Source organism: Anguilla rostrata, chromosome 1 (assembly GCF_018555375.3).
Source record: "Anguilla rostrata isolate EN2019 chromosome 1, ASM1855537v3, whole genome shotgun sequence".
NCBI classification, from domain to species: domain Eukaryota; kingdom Metazoa; phylum Chordata; class Actinopteri; order Anguilliformes; family Anguillidae; genus Anguilla; species Anguilla rostrata.
In genome coordinates this window covers 4,858,496-4,879,901 of record NC_057933.1, presented here as the reverse complement: position 1 = coordinate 4,879,901, position 21,406 = coordinate 4,858,496, and the positions used below count along the sequence as shown (strand labels likewise).

Below are 21,406 nucleotides of genomic sequence, written 5' to 3'. Positions count from 1 at the left end.
TTTCTGACTTTCAATGAAAAAGACCTTTGCCATGCCAAAGTAAATGCACAGAGACATATTTTTTGCAATGATTTAAACATGGCTTTTAGACTGATAGCTTATCTATATCTAGGTCACTTTCACAGGCAAATATCTCTAACCAATCAAGTCCAGTATGTTTATTTTTCCACAAATTATTTTTTAAATTGCTCTAAGTGAGGGGGTTGGGATTTTGTGGGGTGCTTTCATCACGTGGCAAAGTACATTTACATGATGAAATGTTCTGCACAGGGGAAAAAATGACTGCCTTTGAATGGGGCCAGAGGGGATAACATTATCTTGAATGTCATTTTGCTCTTAAAGAGCTCCAGGCAGTGTAGTGGGTATACCGAGTCAGTAACATTATTTTTTTTTATCTGCAATAGCATGGAAACCTATCCAACTCCCAAGACACCATGTTTGCACATGGTGAATATGGACATGGACAGTCAACAGGATCAATTGGAAGACTGTTCCAGAAGCAAAGGGATCCACAATTCACAAACTGCAGGCATGGAAGAAACCCAAGTGGCAAATCATAATGCTGCAAGGTTACAGAGCTCACCTACCACGATTTTCGTTTTAAAATGTAGGAAATTACTTGATTACAATTATTTGTAGGCAATGATACTAGGTAGATTTACAAACAGTGGAAACAATCGTTTCTCTGAATTAACTGTCTAATATTGGGTAGTGTCTGTAGTTTTGTATACGAAAACGTTTCACCCGTTAAATTACTCACATTCCCATAATTTCTATCACGGTTCCCAGTATTGTCCGGAAGCCATCATTCAAATATCTGAGTACATATCAACATTGTTTCTGAACGCACATCAAAACGGCACGTTTCTTATTTTAAACAAATGCCACTTTAAGAGATTGCTACAAGTGGTCGTTCGGGCTATTTTCAAAAGCGGTAACTAGCTAGATCCATCTTCGGGGTGCGCTGGCTATGCATATATCCTAGTTCTTGCGCAGTCGAACTAACCGCATCGTAAACAACATTTGTAACAAACAACACCGTTTTTTAAAGAGTTATCAATCTGAAACACGATATTTAATCATCATCAGTTCATCACAGTATTGTATTTGTCGTTTCAAAAAGATTTATGGTACGAAACCATGTCGACTGAACAGACGTACGCGTGCAGGCAGGACTCGTTCTTTTATGTGCCATCATGTCCGCGTCATGTGGTTTTCCCGAAAACCCGGATTGGATCTTAACTGTCAGCTGAGAACACCAGCGTGATCATCGCAAATGCATAGCCTCTTTGTTAGCAATAGATTAAGGTTTGTATTGATTAAGAATTAAAATGGGTCGAACTCATGCAGTCGTAGAATCATATGGGATAGCAAATTATCAACGTTATAAACATTAACTTTCGAGCCATGGACTCATATTGTAGATGAGAGGAAGCGATGAAATCTGAGTTCCGATCTTGAATTTCCTGCAGTGCAACACACGACAAACATCAGCAATTCCACAACAAATTAGACGGAAAAAATGCCGAACAATTTATCTTTACACGTTTCTTAATAGTAAAAAAAATGAATACTCTTGTTTGGCATGTGCTTAACGCACATAGTCGCCAACTCAGCAAACTGACAGCTAGCCAGCTAGCTAGCTTGAAAGGCAAATGAAACCCGTCAACCTTTTGTAAAACTTTTGAACGTTCACAAGGGTGGATACAATCACTAGATGCGCTGTGTAATACAGTTTATCAACTGAGCACTATACATCCTAAACAAAACCGCGAAAGACAGCAGTAATGAAATTTTTATTCCACTCCATATTTTGTTATGCGCAACCCTCTGACGGCTGCAACGGCAAGCTTGCGGATGGATATCTGAAATACACCGCTATACTACGGCACGGACGAGGGCGAACAGAAAGGGCGACTGCGAGACGAAAACGAAAGGGAGAAAGGAGAAATCTACCATTACGAACCGAAGTCATTCTTATAGATTTAACAAATACAAAGCAGTACCCGCGTTGCAGACACCACATAAATTATCAGACGAACGCAGGACGCCCACCAAGACAGTGACAGAAACAGTGCGGAGAGGGATGACAAAATAAGAAGAAAAAAGGGAAGCAGACACGGACTGCCAGACATCCACCCTCCCAGCAGCGGTCTCCATTTTAACTTCTCGCCCGGTCTACACCTCACGTGTCCTGGACTGTCTCTCTCACATGACCCGAGTGTTTGTCCCCGTGATCAGCACTTCCATCTCCGTCTCCGTGTCACTGAATATCACATTTTAAACCCGAAGCCCCATGGATATGCTCGAACAGAGTCTGGACACCACCACAAGGTAATAACGCGTCCTTCCTCCTCTCTCTACACTCCCGCCTGTCGTATCTCTTGAATGGCTTCCGCGGCCCAACCACCATTTTCTTGCACCGGCTGTCTAGGACTTAACATTTTAGCCAAGTTAGTTGGTTGTTAGACGGATAGGTTAGCTTGTTGGGTTCTGCAGAGGAGTTTTTCTAGCTTGCTAATATTAGCAAGCTTGCAAGCCAAAGTAAGTGTCGCAACATGCTGTTACCCATAACCTTAGTTCGCTCTCCGTCTTGATGCGTTATCAAACATGATTTGATGCCATTAACCTATTAGAAAATAATTACTTTTCCAGCTATTTATAAAATGACTTGGACTAATCTGTTGTTGTAGCCAGTCAGCTCAACAGGCTTGCTCGCCGGCTAGTTACATTTGAGTTTCTGATTTTACTGTCCAGGTTTAAATTCGATTGTAATTGGTTAGACTATGTTGTAGCTAACATTAGCTTTCGAACTAGCTTTACATGATATTGGGTAGATGAGATAAGCTACTTCGAATCGTGTTGTCTTATATATTACCTGCATTTAAAGTGGCTAGCTAGTCGTTTGAAAGTCGGCTAGTTGCCGATACATATTAGAATATTCGTGTTGGCTACTTATTGTTACTATTATTTAGAAATATTTTTTGACATCAGTGGTGTTTGCTAACTGTAGCTGTGTAGCTATCACTAATGTCCTAAATAGAGTTCAACTAAAATGAGATCTAGCTTGCTAGCCAGCTAGCCAGCCAGTTTTTTTCATATATGAGATAATGTTAGCTTTGTTACCCAGCTCAATTTTTAGTGAGCTAGCACCAGCTAAAGTTTGACGATAAGCTGACAAAGTTTGCTTGCGGGAATGCAGCATTTAATAATAAAACAAATCTGCGCTGTTGATTTGGGGAACATCTGGCTATGTGATGATGACGCTTAGACATTGACCGCTTGTCAAATGTGAACTTGGCCGAAACAGATCAGACAACTGATTGGACACGCGCGCCGGCCGCTTTATTAGGTACACCCATCGACCGGGTCGGACTCACTTTTCCCTCCAGAACAGCTTGAGTTCTTCGCGGCACGGGTTTGACAAGGGCGGCGCTGGGAACATTTCTTTGGGGAATTTGGTCTATGCAGACTCTACAGCAGTTCCTGCAGATTTTTCTAACAGGCATTATGCAAACCTCCCATTCCGGCTCTTCCCAAAGGTGCACTATTGGATTGGGCTCCGGGGACTGTGCAGGCCACTGGTTCCTCGTCATGTTCGTGGAACCAGCTGTAGATGATGTGTGCTTTGTGACATGGCGTATTTTTCTGCTGAATGTATTTGAAAAAGGCTTAAAATGTGGCCACAAATCATAAAAGAATGCACATAATCCGCAGTAATGCTTAGTGGCATTAAAATGATGCTCAGTTTGTATTAAGGGACCTCTGTGTATGCCAAGGAAACCTTCCGCACACCATTACATAACCACCACCACCAGCCTGCTCTGATGAGGATGGATTTATGGATTCATACTGTTTGAAACTGTGACTCTACCATCTGCATTTTGCAGCAGAAATTGAGATTTGTCAGATTTGGCAGCGTTTTTCCGCTCTCCAGATTTGCTGATTACGTTCCCTCTGCAGCCTCGTCTTCCTGTTCCTGACAGGAACTTTGTGCGGTCTTCTGTTGCTGTAGCCCACCCGCTTCAGGATTCTACTCGCTGCGCTTTCAGAGATGCCCTTCTGCACACCACTACTGCAAACAGCTGTTATCTGAGCATCTCTGGCCTTTCTGTTAGTTTGAAAAAGCCTGCCCTTTCTCCCCTGACCTCTCTCTCAATAACAAGGTGTTTTCGGTCACAGCACAGCCGCTCAGTGGATGTTTTTCGGTTATTGCGCTGTTCTCTGTGAACTCTAGAGGACTAGCGTGTGAAAATCGTAGGAAGGCAGCGGTTTCTGAGAAGCTGGAACCACCACGTCTGACACCAGTAGTCATACCATGATCTAAGTCGCTTAGATCACGCATCTTGCCCATTCTAATGTTTGGTCAAACAAAAACAAAACTAAACCTCTTCCCCATGTCTGCGTGCTTATTGACCTGCAGCCACATGATCCGCTGTTTGGAGGAGCAGGCTATTTGCGTTAATGAGCAGGTGTACCTACTAAAGTGGCCGGTGAATGTATATAGGCCTGTCGCTGAAGATGTGGGTTAAACGTTATGCGTGTGAAGCAGAGGATCGGCATGCAGTAGTACACTGTCATTTATGAGGAGAGGATAACCTTGTGATAACCTTATGACAGCCGTCATAGTGACCATCCCATTCCCTCGGTACTTATTCTGCGTTATCTTCGCTGTTTGCATTCTCCCGACTTTTGACAACGAAGTGAGACGCACTCTGTCCCCTCTCTTCCAGTCACGAGAAACAAGAGGAGGAGGTTGTGCAGATATCCGAAGGTAAGAGTCAGCCCTTGTTTTGTTTGACCCCAGAGAGGACTGTTCCTGCTTAACTTTACACGCTAGCGAGGAGACAGCCCTGTACAGTTCCTCGTTTTTCCCACAGCAGTGCTGTTTGTGACTCCTCAGCCACGTCAGGTGACTTGAATCCAGCTAATTGAATTTGGTGCATTTAAAATTTTTAAAGGGGGTGGAGGGGGACGGGTTTCCTTTCTGTATCGGCTCTGATGAAAAAGCTGTTGAGAACCTTTCAAAGGCAGGAGTAATTAAAACGGGTTGCACTGTGAAATGCGCTTGTGGTGTTAGAAAATTAGTTAGTTTCTCTAATCCATTACCACCCCCCCCCTCCTTCTCACCCCCCCCGCAGGCGATAACGGCGGTGGAACCGAGCAGACGGCGGTTACCATAGCGGGCGTTCCACAGGCTGCAACGTTCGCCGATCACAACATCCAGTACCAGTTCCGCACCGAGAACAGTGGTGGACAGGTAAAGCCCCGATTTTAGACAGTCACTGAAAGTGCCCCCACCCCCCCTCCCCCCGCCCCACCTGCAAGGAGGCTTCAGAGTTTCACAACTGCTTTCTGGACCTCCCCCCACCCCCCACCCGCCTTTCATATTCAGTCAAACTGGTTGACCCAAAAGGTGCTGAAACCTTGTGCCCGGTCCCATTGGGCCTTCGTCAGTTTGACTGAACGTTCTGCCTTTATTCACTATCCGGTCCTCATTTTGATTGGGGAGCCTCAGGTCTGTCGTGACCTTGAAATAGACACAGGCGCTGTTCTTGTGCAGGTTGCAATTTGAAAGGGAGCTTTGCAGAAGTTAAAAGGAATGTTGTTGTTTTTTTTGGTTTTCCCTCCCCCTTAACAGAAGAAGAAGTTAGCCTAGATGTTAGCGGCCTGCGCTAATGTAATCCGGTGGTGTGCTGGGCTGGGTTGTCACGCCAGGGCTGACCGCTTTAACTGACTGTAAACACAGCTGAGTTAGGAGCGGTCATGTGATTCCAATCTCTCTCCGGGATTGGCATGCGGCTGATGTCACATGTCAGTCAGGAGGTGGGGTCACATGACAAGGGTGGTATTTCCAAACGCAGCTCATTCTGCCGAAGCAAACAAGTGGCGCTCACACTGGACACAAAGGCCTGCTTTTGACTGTGAATATTAGATCAGGCCCAGGCCTCTGTGCTGTTTTTCGGCCTGCTTGCAAATTCAGCGTATGACGGATTGGAAGAGGTGATCTCCAGGTAAAAGTGAAGCGTCCATGGTGGACGTGCCACTGAATTTGGACAGGGGGTTCTCCAGGGTCTGTTTGAGGTTCCTGTCAGCATCCCAATGACCCCTGGGAAGTATTTGACACTCTTAGATTACAGGGGTTGCTTGCTTGGCAAATGGGGGGTGTCCTGAATCCGGACAGCGGCATCTTGTAGAAAGGCTGTTCCCAACTAGAACTGTAACCTGCAACCAAGTGTTGTTCCTTAAATGGGAATTGTGAATCCGTATGAGCGCGAAGACTGGAGTCGTCCGTCTCTGTGCTGTGGCTGTGGTTTTGGGAAGCCCGTGGGGATTGGATGATGACTGTGGAGGCCCTTGAGACAGGCCCTGGTCTGGTCTGTTTAGCTTCAGGCAGTAGTTCATTAGTGCTCTGATCAGACCAAGGTCAAATACGTATTTGTTTTGGATTCAAATACTTTTCTGTTGATCTTCCCTGGTGTAATTGAGCCTGCCAATTTGACCAGAAGGCGGGGTTTGCACTTTCTGGGAGTATTTCATAGGTTCCAATACACCAGACAAAAGTCAGTAAAGCATAGAAAAGTATTTGAATCCAAAACAAATATGTATTTAACCCAGGTCTGGCTCTGATTGGGTCAGTTGTCATCACTGGTGATGAATGGCCTGGTTCTCTGTCAGTGACCCGCTCAGGCTGTGTCTGTTCTGCTTGGCTTGGCTGTTGTGTGGTTGTGGGAAGGGTGTGTGTGGGGGAACTGCTCAAGGTTACCAGGGAAATGGGCTAACGCTGTCCTCCCCTCCTCTTCCTCTGCAGGTGACCTACCGTGTCGTCCAGGTAACGGACCAGCAGTTAGAAGGGGGAGACGACGGGGGAGGGGCAGTCAGCGTCGTTTCAACGGCTGCCTTCGCAGGAGCACAGCAGGCCGTGGCACAGGTACTGTCATAGCAACCAGGTCACACCTGCACAGGTACTGTCATAGCAACCAGGTCACACCTGCACAGGTACTGTCATAGCAACCAGGTTTCACCTGCACAGGTACTGTCACAGCAACCAGGTCACACCTGCACAGGTACTCTCACAGCAACCAGGTTTCACCTGCACAGGTACTATCACAGCAACCAGGTTTCACCTGCACAGGTACTGTCATAGCAACCAGGTTACACCTGCACAGATACGGTCGCAAAGGCCAGCTAACACCTGCAAATTCCTCACCTGCTGGTCAAATTTGAACCTCCTCCTCCTCATGTACTTTAGAGGGACAAAATGGCGTGAGGCATTATTTCCATTTCACGTTTTGGTGCGTGTGTGTGCGCATGCATCTGTGTGTGTGTGTGTGTGTGTGTCTGTCTGTGTGCGTGCGTGTGTGTGCGCGCGCGTGTGTGTGTGTGTGTGTGTGTGTGTGTGTGTGCGCGCGTGTGTGTGCGTGTGTGTCTGTGTGTGTGCGTGTGTGTGTGCATGTGTGTGTGTGTGTGTGTGTGTTTCTGCCCCTCAGGCGGTGATCCAGAACCCCTTCAGTAATGGGGGCAGCCCGGCGGGGGAGCCCGTGGGGGGGGAGACGCGCTTCGCCTACTTCCCAGCAGCCACAGTGAGCGACGGCACGGCGACCGCAGTGTCTGTGCAGGCTACTGCTGACCCCGCCCTCACACAGGCAGGGGGTGAGTACACACACACACACCCAGTGCACACACACACACACACACACACACAGGTGCACACACCCAGTGCACACACACACACACACATGCACACAGTGCACCACACACACACACACACACACACACACACACACACACACACACACCCAGTGCACACACACACACACACACACACACACAGGTGCACACACCCAGTGCACAGACACACACACACACACACACACACACACCCAGTGCGCGCACACACACACACACACGCACAGGTGCACACACCCACTGCGCGCACACACATACACAAGTGCACACACCCAGTGCAAACACACACACACACAAGTGCACACACCCAGTACACACACACACACACACACACACACACACACACACACACACACACACACACGTACACAAGAGCACACACCCAGTGCACACACACCCACACACAAGTGCACACACACTGGTGCACACACCCATTGCACACACAGAAACACACACACACACACAGGAGCACACACATCCGGTACTGTGGTCCTCTAACTACTCTCACTTACTCTAACGATCGTTTAGGAAGGTGTGCGGTGTGCTGAGTTAAATGCGAGGTACACCTGTTACGATAGCCGGGGTTAATGGGGCTCTATCGCTGCTGCTTCTCCTCTGGGCGATTGGCTCCCCTGCTGTGACCTTGCGCTGTCAGCGGAGTGGATTTTACGGCTCGCGATTCGGCCGAAACCTGCCGCGCGCCTCCGCAGCCCCTCCAGTCTGAACCCGTAACGAGGTAATTGGCCGTGATTAAGCTGCCATTAATTAGATTAAGGAGAGACAAAAACCCCTAATGAGCACCGGCGCGGTCCAACAAATCCACGCTGTAACGGGACGGAGCGGGCTTGGAGAGTTATGATGACGGAAGGAACGGGGTGGGGGGGGGGGGGGATGGGGGTGGGGGGGATTCCGGAACGCCGCGGAATCGAGCGGGAGAAAACCGGGAGCCTGACGGCAGCGAGCGTGGCTCCTGGAACATCGACGCGCGTTTGGGTAATTAGCACTGATTGCTCATCGAGTGAGTAATGGGAGTGCTCCAGGTGGAGCGGCGAGAGGAGGATCTCTGGGGCTTCTGCAGGAGGGGGCTTTGTGAAGAGGCTGCTGGGCCGCTTTTTTTCAGCTGGAGGACTCAATTAGAGCCTCTAAAACACCTTAAATATTTGGCGTTTAGGAGCGTTGGTGTTTAGCTCATGTACGCACAGGACAGTATGTTGGAGTAGTCAGGTGCTGTAATGTAAAGCTCAGCGTTCTGCAGGTGACGCGCACGTCTGAGCGCACGGGCAGGATGGCGTTCCTCCGCCGCGGCTCTCCCTTACCGCCAGTCTCCACCCGCCGTGGCTCTCCCTTACCGCCAGTCTCCACCCGCCGCAGCTCTCCCTTACCGCCAGTCTCCACCCGCCACGGTTCTCCCTTACCGCCAGTCTCCACCCGCCGTGGCTCTCCCTTACCGCCAGTCTCCACCTGCCACGGTTCTCCCTTACCGCCAGTCTCCACCCGTCCCGCCGCGGTTCTCCCTTACCGCCAGTCTCCACCCGCCGTGGCTCTCCCTTACCGCCAGTCTCCACCCACCACGGTTCTCCCTTACCGCCAGTCTCCACCCGCCGTGGCTCTCCCTTACCGCCAGTCTCCACCCGCCACGGTTCTCCCTTACCGCCAGTCTCCACCCGCCGCAGCTCTCCCTTACCGCCAGTCTCCACCCGCCGTGGTTCTCCCTTACCGCCAGTCTCCACCCGCCGCGGATCTCCCTTACCGCCAGTCTCCACCCGCCGCAGTTCTCCCTTACCGCCAGTCTCCACCCGCCGCGGTTCTCCCTTACCGCCAGTCTCCACCCGCCGCGGCTCTCTCTTACCGCCAGTCTCCACCCGCCGTGGCTCTCCCTTACCGCCAGTCTCCACCCGACCCGCCGCGCCTCTCCCTTACCGCCAGTCTCCACCCGCCGTGGCTCTCCCTTACCGCCAGTCTCCACCCGCCGCGGTTCTCCCTTACCGCCAGTCTCCACCCGCCGCGATTCTCCCTTACCGCCAGCCTCCACCCACCGCGGCTCTCCCTTACCGCCAGTCTCCACCCGCCGCGATTCTCCCTTACCGCCAGCCTCCACCCACCGCGGCTCTCCCTTACCGCCAGTCTCCACCCGACCCGCCGCGGTTCTCCCGCCAACCGTTCGTGTTGTTTGCGAGCACGACCCGACCCAGCGGCTGTGGGACGGCTCTGACGGTCCCGCGCTCCCCGCAGAGGGAGTCTCGCCGCTTTGTTCTGACTGATTGAAATGTAAACGCTTCTGAGAGGCCTGCTTATCGGAAATCTCCCCATTAGACTCTGCTGGATGCGTTTATCCACTGCTGATAATCACTCTCCACTGCCGGCAATATAATAAAAAGGCAATTTACTGAAATATGCTCCAGGCACCTGTATCACGATCAAACGGATACTTTCCCAAAACGAGCGGCGAACGCTGGCTGACGGATCACGATGAAAATGAGGAACCCCGGGGCGGGACGCGTGGTGCTGTCTGTGGGGCGGCCGGCGCACAAACCCAAAAATAGAGAAAATGTCAAACCCTGATTGGCTGCAGTTACGTAGGTAATGTCCACGTGCGTTTAACCCTTTGAAGACAAGATTTTCTAGATTTTTTTTCTGTGTCCTAGAACTCTGATGCTTTCTGTTACCGCTCGAGATTGTTAAATCAGCGTTGGGATGTTCAGTTAGGAAAATTGTAATCCCATATTTGTGATCTCACACCATAAAGGGTTATAATATTGCAGCATTGTGAATGTAGGGGATGACGTGACCACTCTTCCTCTTCCCTGCGTCTTCCTCCCTCTCGTGCGCCTCCCAGGTCAGTTTTACGTGATGATGACCCCCCCTGACGTCCTGCAGTCAGGCACGCCCCGAACCATAGCCCCCCGCACGCACACCTACTCCACGTGAGTATCGGCCTCTCCGACCCCTGACCCGCCCCCCCACAGGGGCGCACGCAATCCGCAGGGCGTGGACGGAAGCTTCCGGGTCCACGGCTGTCCGAGGCGCTCCAGGTCACGGCCACAACCACGGCCATTTTGCTTTGTGGTTTTGGGGTTCACCAACCCCCAAATTTCACCCAACAAACTCTACATGAATGCACGGTGTCACTCCAGTGCCATGGACTGGCATTCATAAAGCAGAGCATCAGTGCTGATCTGGGATCAGATATGCCCTGTCCAGAGGCACAAAAAAAAACAGATCTTCTGTCAGCGCTTCTGTTCTGACACACTTTTTGAATATTTTGCCCTGGTCTGGTTTTTTTTTAAAAAATTGACCGGAACATCCAAAAATTAGCTCCATTTGGGTCCAATGGCACCGAAAAACCCAAGATTTAGGGGCTGAAGCCTCTGGGGACAGTCGCACCCGTCCTCGTCCGCGCCCGCTCCTGTGCCCGTACCTGTGCCCGTACCTGCGTCGCGCACGCTGCTGGCGTTCACGCGGGCCTCGCTGCACCTGTGCTCCCACCGCCGTTTGTAGCCTCCCGCATCACCTGGAGTTACCGCCACGTTTATTCATTTTCTGTCTGATGCTCCTAATTGGAAGCCCTGCGCTAAAAGATAGCGGCGGATTGGCCTCCCTGGCGTTCTTTATTGCGGCCTTGAGTCGGATCCGAGCGAAAAAGCTCCATCCGCCCGAGGCCTGCTGTGCTGCGGCATTGCGGGTGCCTCCGGGCCCGATCGTAACCGTGGTGACGCAGAGACGTGTGGGGTGCAGGTCCGGCGCGGACGCTCGCGCCCTTCGCCTCTCCCTCCGTGCCGTTGGCGCGCTTTGCCGGCGTGCTTTGGCGTTTGCGGTTTGGGGGAGGACTGCGGGCGTAACGATCGCCCGGCGATGGTAAACCACCGCTGTGTTACCCCGCTGTAATCCAGCCCAGGCCTGGGGGTTTAATGCGCCCGCATATTTAAAAACCACCTGTTAATATTCTGCGCCCTGGGAAAGATGAAGGGTGTGGATGTGTATGTGTGAATCTATAAACTGCTGTGTGTGTGTGTGTGTGTGTGTTTGTTTATATGTGCATGTGCGTGTGTGTGTCCGTGCGTGTGTGTGTGTGTTAATGTGCATGTGTTTGTTTGTGTGTGCACACGTGTGACTTTGTTTGTGTGTGGGCGCATATGTGTGTGGTTTTTTTTTTTGTGTGTGTGCGCATGTGTTGTTTGTTTATTTGTGCGTTTGTGTGTGTGTGTGTTTGTGCATGTGTGTGTGTGTTCAGAGAGTTCACAGACTCTCCTCCTCCTCTTCCTCAGTGCTGAAGGCAGTCTGTATCTCCTGTGGGAAATGTCTCGGGGCCCTTTTTGGTTTCGTTTTCCAAATCGGCCCCGTCGCCCTTCGCTCTGCTCCAGATCCCTGGGACACTGCCTGCCGCGAGGTGCTGCCTTTCTCTGTGGCCTGTAATACAACATCAGTGCAGTTACAGGCTGGAGGGCAAACACCCTTATTGGACTCCTGGGGCTTCCGTAGTGGCTGTTTGTTTTTTTTAAACGCTTTCTTTTGTTTTGGTTTTTTTCTCTCCAGTTTTGAACTGGCGGCTGTAGTCTTGAGTTACGACTGTGCGGGGAACGCTGGGGCTGTGTACTGCTGTGATGCCCACATTCCTGCCACTGTTTTACCCCCTGCAGTGCTCACAGTACTACAGGAGAGAGCTAGGGTTGATTGGAGGAGAGGCCTGTCTGTCACTGCTAACTGGGCTGGTAGCCTAATGGGCTAACGAGCTAATACAGCAGTAATCTTAGGAAACCTGGCCAATTAGACCCACCCGGCCCCTCGCAGGAGCCCTACCAATGAAATCGCTCGGATCTGCCAAAGCACAGCCCAGCCTTTACCGAACGAGCCAATCGGAAGCCCCGTTTTGTTGGGGTTTCAGCGCTCAGAGAACACACAAGGGGATACATGTAGAATGTTCACCACAGACCCTGAAACGTCGTTTTAAGTAGAACCGAACCACGCGGTCCGCCAAGTGGCTCGTCATTCCGTCTTAACGTCACTTGATTTTCTGCTTGCAAATGGAAACCCCAGAGAAAATCATAATGCAAGAGTTCTCACAAGATTGTCTTCAAATAAAAATGTATGAAGCTACGTTCTGTGGGCCAGTGACAATCTCATTTCGGCATTTCTTGTGAGAAATTGCACGAACATTGATGTCATCTCGGAATGTTTCACAATAATCTCAAAGGCCCCGAACGAATCCTAAATCTCATTTCGTAATATGATTTTTTTCCTGTGAAATACACCCCTGGAGTACCTGGGTGGCAGAATAGCCTAAAATCTGAATCGGTCTGCGTCGGATTGGTTTGGTCGCATGGGGAACAAGTGAGCTTGTGGGAGTTGAAGTCCAGGTTTTTGCATTCAGAAAGCAGGTCAGAGTAGGAGTGCCGTTCTAGGATTGGTCGTGTGCTGCTGTCCGGAGCCTGGCCTTTATCCATTGCGAGCCGAAGGGCCAGGCTGATCCCAGGTCAGCCGCTGGTCTGTGCTGTTGATTGTGACATCACAGTGGTGCTTGCTGTTGTCTTGTGCAGCGAGCCTCCAGGGTTTATGGGGCCCCTCACTCTGCAGCTCGGTTAATGAGGCAGCCAATTATTTACACGCCCCGAGGGAGAGAGAGAGAACCTTCCAGACACTACTGCATGGTGTGGGTGTGGGTGTGTGTGCGGGTGGGGTGGGGGTGCGTGTAAGTGGTGGGGGGGGGGGGGTGTTTGTGGGTGGATGTGTGTGTGCGTGTGTGGGTAGGGGTGTTTGTGTCGGGGGGTGGGGTCTTCAGTGACTTCTGCTTCAGTATTGGGATTTCCTGTCTTTTGATGTTGATTTTTGTTAGTTTTTTTTTGTTTTTTTAATGCCTCTTGATCACCCACTTTCCTCTCTTTCATCTTTAACAATTGTATTCCTTCATTATTGACATTATTGTTACGTGTATGTGTTATATTATACCTGTTTATATTGAATAACCATTTTTAAAAACATGAAATGAACAAAAAAAAAAAAAAAATCAAAAAACAAAAACCAAAAAACTTACCTGCCGTTCGCAGAGATGAAAACGAGATGCTGCAACATGACGGTTTGAACTGGTGAGGAAAACTTTAAAATACCTAACAGCCACAGGCTGGACCCGGCCGCCAAATCCCTCCCCTTCCTTCCTCCAGCCCCCCCGCCCCCCACCCCCCGCCCCCCCTCCCCGTTCCCCAGTGCTATGGTGATTCTGTGTAGATCTGATGGTGTGACTAGCGTTTCGATTCCTGTGCCCAATGCTGTGATTAGTTATTTCTGTGTACACATAACGTAGGGTGTTTTTTTGTTTTTTACTGTAAGGGTTGAGCGCTGCTCAGTGTTAGGAACAGACTCTGTGCACTAGTGCGCTACGCCGGGCCTTCTGTAAGACTGAGGCCTGGCTTGACGCTCGACGTGGATTAATTAGGGCGTACCTCCGGGGAGGGGGGGGGTGGGGTGGTGTGTGAGAGAGCCATACCTCTGGGTGGGGGGGGGGGGGGGTGGAGGAGGGGGGATGTTTGAGCTGAGAGAGAGCAGCCGCTACCCCCAGAGCAGCATCTGGTTTTCAGCACTGCAGTCAGACCCGGCGGACTCCGCTAGCGCCCGACTGTGCTGAAGCACAGGGCACCTGCGCGCTGAAGCACAGGGCACCTGCGCGTACCGGACTGTCTGTCCCACGCAGCACGGTGCTCCGGTCCCAGCTGCTTAACTGCGTCCCGTCTGCCAAACGGTTTCGCTTCCTTCTTTAATAATGCCGTTGTCCCGTGGACTGCCCTTTTTTTTTTTTTTTACCTGTCAGAATCTCTCACTGCTCTACTCCGCGCACTCGAGACTTTTTAACGGCTTAGGCCCAGTTCCTGGCTCGGGCCGCTTCAGAAGGGCTGAAATCGCGCAGAATAAAATGACGATTCTTTTCTTTTTTTACGAATAAAAAAAAAAAAAGAATCGTCATTTTGTCAGTTTGGTGCAGGCCGGGGAGTCTCAAACTCAGATTCGGGAGGGGCCACGGTGCCTGCTGGTTTCTGGTGCGTTTCGGCGCAGTGATCGGAGTCGTTTGGTTTCCCTCACTGCCTGACACGCCTGGTTTCCACGGCCCAAAGCGGCCGCTGACTGCATTGAAGGGAAACCAGCGGACGCCGCGGTCCTGCGGGTTTTGAGTACGAGGTCCCTGGCATCGCCCTAAAGTGGGCAAAACGCTTCGTCCCGCAAGAGAGAGAGAGAGAGAGAGAGAGCGGGAAATGCGACGCACCGCACCTCAACCTCTCCCCCCCGTCCGTCTGTCTGTCTTGCAGGAAAATGGACGGGCCACGGACGCCGAGGGACGAGCGGAGGAGGGCGCAGCACAACGAAGGTGAACTACGTTACCCATAATGCCTCTGAGCGGGGCGGACGGGCTATAGCCGCCAGGGGAACGGCGCATTATGACGGATGGGGGCGGGTTGGAGGTGTGACACGAGCGAAGGAGCCAAAGAGTCAAAGACGAAGGTTTTGTAATCTGTTGTAGGAGATGGGGAGGTGGTTGGGAGGTGCAGGTTGTGTGCGTGACCACCAGAGGGCGCCAGATATCTGTGGGACGGGCCCGGCTGAATTTCGGCACGCGCCGTCGTACTGCGCCCGCTGCGCAGGGGTGCACCGCTCCGGCACTGCGGGGTCGCCGCGCACGCGCCCGTTTCTGTCCCCGTCCCCCCCGTCTAATTCCGGCTCGGCCCCGCGGTTGGCTGCTCGCGGGAACTCCGCTGGGGTGCGTCGCTCTAACATCAGCCCTCGGCCGAGACGTTTCCGGCGGGGCGGACGTCAGCCGCGGCGTCTCCTGACTATTCGGGCGAAAGAAAACAAGCAGGAAGTGCAACAGAGGCGCCGGGCGATGTAAATCCGTGAAGCTGGTTGACTCGAGGAGGGCGAGGGTGGGGGTGGGGGTGTGTGGGCGGGGGAGGTTGTGGGGGGTGCGTGATGGCTGAGTGACGTGAGTGAGGGGGGGAGGGGAGGTGAGGTGGGAGTGAGTGAGTGAGTGAGTGAGTGAGTGAGTGAGTGAGTGAGTGAGTGAGTGAGTGAGTGAGTGAGTGAGTGAGTGAGTGAGTGAGTGAGTGAGTGAGTGAGTGAGTGAGTGTCACTTTTCCATTACCACTCCATTGTATACAAATAAAAGTTTCTATTTGAATGCTATCCATTGATTGTTTCGCCCATTTGCAAAGAAGTGTGTGAAGCAGGAGCCCAGAACAGGTGCTCTGGGCATTGGGGGGGTCGGCAGGGGAAGGTAAACGCACCCAGAGCAGGCGATCGGTTTACCGTATGACCCCCAACCCCCCCCCCCCCGCTGCGCGGAGACGCGGGCGCTGGGCGTCGAGTCGGTGGATCTGTGTTTCCCTGGCGATTGCCGTAAAGCAGCCCTTCCTTGTGTTCGCAGTGGAGCGGCGAAGGAGAGACAAGATCAACAACTGGATCGTTACCCTCTCCAAAATCATCCCCGACTGCAACATGGACAGCAGCAAGACAGGAGCGGTGAGGGGTCTCCACTGTGCCCCCAGAGATACAGCACTGACCAGCTGGGTCCCTCGCTGGCTGACTGATCGGCTGGCTGGCTTTCTGTTTGGCTGACTGGCTGGCTGGCTTTCTGTTTGGCTGACTGGCTGACTGGCTGACTGACTGACTGACTGACTGGCTGTCTGATTACCTGACTGCCTGTCTGATTGGCTCATTGGCTGACTGGCTGTTTGATCGGCTGGCTGGCTGTCTGATTGGTGGACTGCCTGTCTGGTTGGTTCATTGGCTGACTGGCTCTCCAATCAGCTGACTCCTTGTCTGATTGGCCGGCCGGCTGTCTGACTGTCTGTGTTAGTGCACAATGCTTGTGTGTTTATGTGTGTGTGTGCGTAGTTCACACATTTCTCGCTGCAGAGCAAAGGCGGGATCCTGTCCAAAGCGTGCGACTACATCCGCGAACTCCGGCAGAACAACCAGAGGCTGCAGGAGAGCTTCAAGGAGGTGGAGAGAGTGCAGGTGGACAACGAGCTGACTCCCCAACACACCTGCCTGCCCTGTCTAACACTGCTCCCCAACACACCTGCCTGCCCTGTCTAACACTGCTCCCCAACACACCTGCCTGTCGTGTGAATGTCCTCACTAACACTGCTCCCCAACACACCTGCCTACTGTGTGAATGTCCTCATTAACACACCTGCCTACTGTGTGAATGTCCTCACTAACACACCTGCCTACTGTGTGAATGTCCTCACTAACACACCTGCCTACTGTGTGAATGTCCTCCTAACACATGCTCGGGAATTCCCACAACACCCTGCCTACTGTGTGAATGTCCTCACTAACACACCTGCCTACTGTGTGAATGTCCTCACTAACACACCTGCCTACTGTGTGAATGTCCTCACTAACACACCTGCCCACTGTGTGAATGTCCTCACTAACACACCTGCCTGCCGTGTGAATGTCCTCACTAACACACCTGCCTGCTGTGTGAATGTCCTCACTAACACACCTGCCTGCTGTGTGAATGTCCTCACTAACACACCTGCCTGCTGTGGGAATGTCCTCACTAACACTGCTGTCCAAACTGTGTACACTACTGTGTTGGGAGCAGTGTGATAATTTCCCTGTGTTGGCGATGTGATAATCTCCCTGTGTTGGCGGTACTGTAGTAATCTCCCTGTGTTGGCGGTACTGTAGTAATCTCCCTGTGTTTTGGCGGTACTGTAGTAATCTCCCTGTGTTGGCGGTACTGTAGTAATCTCCCTGTGTTTTGGCGGTACTGTAGTAATCTCCCTGTGTTGGCGGTACTGTAGTAATCTCCCTGTGTTGGCGGTACTGTAGTAATCTCCCTGTGTTGGCGGTACTGTAGTAATCTCCCTGTGTGTTGGCGGTGTGATAATCTCCCTGTGTTGGCGGTACTGTAGTAATCTCCCTGTGTGTTGGCGGTGTGATAATCTCCCTGTGTTGGCGGTACTGTAGTAATCTCCCTGTGTTGGCGATGTGATAATCTCCCTGTGTTGGCGGTACTGTAGTAATCTCCCTGTGTTGGCGATGTGATAATCTCCCTGTGTTGGCGGTACTGTAGTAATCTCCCTGTGTTGGCGATGTGATAATCTCCCTGTGTTGGCGGTACTGTAGTAATCTCCCTGTGTTGGCGATGTATAATCTCCCTGTGTTGGCGGTACTGTAGTAATCTCCCTGTGTTGGCGATGTGATAATCTCCCTGTGTTGGCGGTACTGTAGTAATCTCCCTGTGTTGGCGATGTGATAATCTCCCTGTGTTGGCGGTACTGTAGTAATCTCCCTGTGTTGGCGATGTGATAATCTCCCTGTGTTGGCGGTACTGTAGTAATCTCCCTGTGTTGGCGGTACTGTAGTAATCTCCCTGTGTTGGCGGTACTGTAGTAATCTCCCTGTGTTGGCGGTACTGTAGTAATCTCCCTGTGTTGGCGGTACTGTAGTAATCTCCCTGTGTTGGCGATGTGATAATCTCCCTGTGTTGGCGGTACTGTAGTAATCTCCCTGTGTTGGCGGAGTGATAATCTCCCTGTGTTGGCGGTACTGTAGTAATCTCCCTGTGTTGGCGGTGTTGCAGATCGAGGAGCTGAAGAACGAGAATGCGCTGCTCCGAGCGCAGCTGCAGCAGCACGGCATCGAGAGCGTGGGAGAGACAGCGCAGTGAAGGAGGGAGAGAGGAAGAGGAGGAGGAGGAGAAAGAAGAGGAGTGGCTTTGGAGGCGGGGAATTCAGTGCAGACACAGACTGAACGGGCACGACTGGGAGGGGAGACTGAGGGACATCGAGAACGACGACTGCTGATGAAGAAGCACATCTCGTATCCTCCTCTTCCTCTCTGTTTCTCAAGATTTTCCCTTCATCCTGCGGACAGTGTAGCCGCCTGCAGGGGGGGGTGGGGCTGCCATCCACTGGCCTACGCTTCAGGGACAGGAGTTAAAAAGAAATAAATGAATAAATAAAATAACACACATTTTTGCCAAGATCCTGTCACAGCCCAACCCAGGATCCTTGCTCTTTGATGGGGGGGGGGGAATTCTCCCATTCCCCCTCTATTTATAAAGCTTCTCTTACGGACAGAGGTGATTCCTTTCCTTTTACCGTCATTTGAGGGTATTTTTAAATTATTTTTTTCTTTCATTTTTGCTTTTGTACTTCGGCTTTGTGTTCCTGATTTCCTTCCCTTCTTTGTGTTCAGCGTCATTGTCGACGTCGTTATTGGGTGGTGTTAGTTCGTTTGGTTTAATTTATTAGATTGTGAGGATTAAGTAATTGGTCACACAGGAGGAACGTTGGCCTCTGGATACACAGAGACACAGAACTGCAGTAAAAGCCATCGCGGCGAGGACAGAATTCATGATTATCGGCTAATAAAAGAGCAAAGCGTAGAAAATCACGAGCTAGCGTGCTCGACACAGCCCAGCCTGTACAGCTCAGCTCGGCTTAACGTCTTGTTCAAAACGCTCGTCTGGAACGCACGCCGGCAGTGTTCGGTCATTGCACTGAAATCCTGAACGTGTGGCGTTGAGTGTGACTGAGCAAATCGCGGGTGCAGTTTATCGAGTTCAGTCATGCCACATCGCACTTCCGAAACGTCGCGTCGCCAGGCAACACTGGCTGAGTGACAGGTCTGTGTTCAGCTGCCCGAGCGGGACACGCCTCCTTTGGTTTCAGCGTGACTTTAAAGTGAAAAGGAGGAAGTAAATAAATACAGATGAAAGTGTACTGCGTACACGAGGGGCCCCGGTAGGAACCAGTGGGAAGTGTCCTGGTTACTACCCAGTAAACTGGTAGAGGGTCCTCCTGTTCTTCGCTGACTGGCAGTAATCGATAACGCTCTTCCGTGCTGTTCCCGATTACTGGCCGACACGTTTACAGTAACTCATCGAACGTGCGTAATCTGAGGAGGCTTTTGCTGCAGGTGTTTTTAGGCTGTGTGCTTCTCTCGCTGAAACTGATTCGTGAGAAGGACGATGGCGTTTAGCCAAAACTGTAAAAAAAAAAAAAGAAAAAAAAAACCGAAGAACTTAAAAGAGTTCTGTAAAGACTGATTTAAAATTCAGACGGAATCAGAAATGATTTTGGTTTGCTGTTCTAATTTCTGGGAATATTACTAGGAGAGAGGCCACAATGAAGGCTGCTTTTTTAGGAAATAAGACCAATACGAAATTTCACATTTTTACCATGCAAGGTCTAGTGACATTAACACAGGAAATGCAGCATTTTTTTCTTGAAGTGTTCACTGTACACATTACCTGTATGTACGTATGTACACGCGCATGGTTATTTACGTACTGAATCCATATTTGTACGTACATAGTCATGTACTTTTGGATTTTTTAAGTCCTTTTATTTTTTTTATTTTACGTTTGTGCAAATGAATGAATGAGTGAAACTGAGGCTCAGCTGGCGGAAAGGAAGAAATTAAACGATGAACTACCGGGGAAAATGGAGAAAGAGAAATGCATCTCACAGAGGAGAAAACCTCCGGTTCGCCCTCCTCCTCCTCCAGTGACAGACGGATTGACCAATGGCAGCGTTCCCCACCTTCTCCTCCCGCCCCTCTCGGAAAGAGCCAATCACTTCTTACTGTGTAGGACGACACCGAGTTGGGGCAAAATGGCGGAACTTGCGGACAGACTTTGGTTCGTGACAATTTTGTACTTTTTTTTTTTTTGTCTTTTGCAGTGCAGGGGGGTGGGTGGGAAAGGAATGGGTGAAGTGTGAAATAAAGCGTTCCTTTTGGGGGAGGGGAGGGGAGGGTGGGTGATTAAACAGATCTCAGATTTGCACACGTGAGTCCAAGGTTAGGATTCCACAGTCCTCAGGAGCCATCTTGGATCCATCGTTTACCGCTCAAGGTATAGGAATCAGGCCTGCACGCTTCCACTTCCTGTACAGAAAGCCAGTGACACAGGTTTCAGTGCGAGGGTAAGGACGTGTCTGGGTGCTAGGTACACAAATCTTGAGTTTACAGGATAAAACCCTTGACCGTGTCCTTGTGTGTGTTTGCGTCTCTGTTCTATGTGGATTTGAGTGAAGGAACTCTAGGGTGTAGTCAACTTTGAAGAATATTTTTGATCATTTGTTTGAATTTATTTCCCAAGTAGTGCAAGCATGAGATTGAAAACTATGAAGAAGAAGAAGAAAAAAGAACTATATTAGAACAATAAGGAAGCTGAAGACTTGCTGTTCACAAAGAAAAAAAATAGTTTGGGTGATTTTTTTTTTTTAATGCTTTTTTTTCCTCTTTCTTTTTTTTTTTGAATATGAGAGGAACTGCAAACTGAGCTAAACTTGCAAAGCTGCATCTGTTTAGGGCCAATGGTTGCCTGTGACCTCAGCAGTGGCTGTAGATATTTCACATGTAGCTGGGAGCCAATCACAATGTCTTTTATAAGTCCGTTTTTTTGGGGGGGGGGGGGGGGGGGGGAGGGGAGGGAGATCACGAAATAAAAAATAAAGACTTGCTGATGTCCTTGTCAGAATGAATGAAGGTTGTTCTCTATTATCTTGCTTTCCTATGTCCCCATTCCCTCTCTCATTCCTTGGTGGCAGTGGGTAAGGAGCTGGTCTTGTAACCTGAAGGTCACAGGTTCGATTCCCAGGTTGGACACTGCCGTTGTACCCTTGAGCAGGGTATACTTAACCTGCATTGCTTCAGTATATATCCAGCTGTATAAATGGATGCAATGTAAATGCTATGTAAAACAACAAAA

General features: G+C 50.7%; 1 protein-coding gene across 2 annotated transcripts; it reads left to right on the top strand.

Moving 5' to 3' along the window:
- The first annotated feature begins 1,042 nt into the window (after nucleotides 1–1,042).
- Nucleotides 1,043–20,683, top strand: LOC135235068 (upstream stimulatory factor 2). Of its 2 annotated transcripts, XM_064300380.1 has the most exons (11): nucleotides 1,155–2,334; nucleotides 4,734–4,774; nucleotides 5,142–5,260; nucleotides 6,812–6,931; nucleotides 7,491–7,653; nucleotides 10,526–10,613; nucleotides 13,731–13,769; nucleotides 14,982–15,040; nucleotides 16,094–16,188; nucleotides 16,585–16,709; nucleotides 18,265–20,683. In XM_064300380.1, the coding sequence occupies exons 1-11, from the start codon at nucleotides 2,297–2,299 to the stop codon at nucleotides 18,353–18,355; spliced, it is 978 nt and encodes a 325-aa protein (XP_064156450.1). In that variant the 5' UTR covers nucleotides 1,155–2,296; the 3' UTR covers nucleotides 18,356–20,683. The 2 variants fall into 2 exon arrangements, with proteins under 2 accessions (XP_064156365.1, XP_064156450.1); XM_064300295.1 differs by lacking the exons at nucleotides 13,731–13,769; nucleotides 18,265–20,683 and having other exon boundaries at nucleotides 1,043–2,334; nucleotides 16,585–16,782.
- The last annotated feature ends 723 nt before the right edge of the window (nucleotides 20,684–21,406 follow it).

Bases quoted from the DNA above. Each gene is read 5' to 3' on its own strand.
- LOC135235068 (XM_064300380.1), top strand. From the start codon at position 2,297: ATGGATATGCTCGAACAGAGTCTGGACACCACCACAAG. The intron at 4,775-5,141 runs GTAAGAGTCAGC...CCCCCCCCGCAG, and splicing joins GGTTGTGCAGATATCCGAAG to GCGATAACGGCGGTGGAACC. The intron at 6,932-7,490 runs GTACTGTCATAG...TCTGCCCCTCAG, and splicing joins CACAGCAGGCCGTGGCACAG to GCGGTGATCCAGAACCCCTT.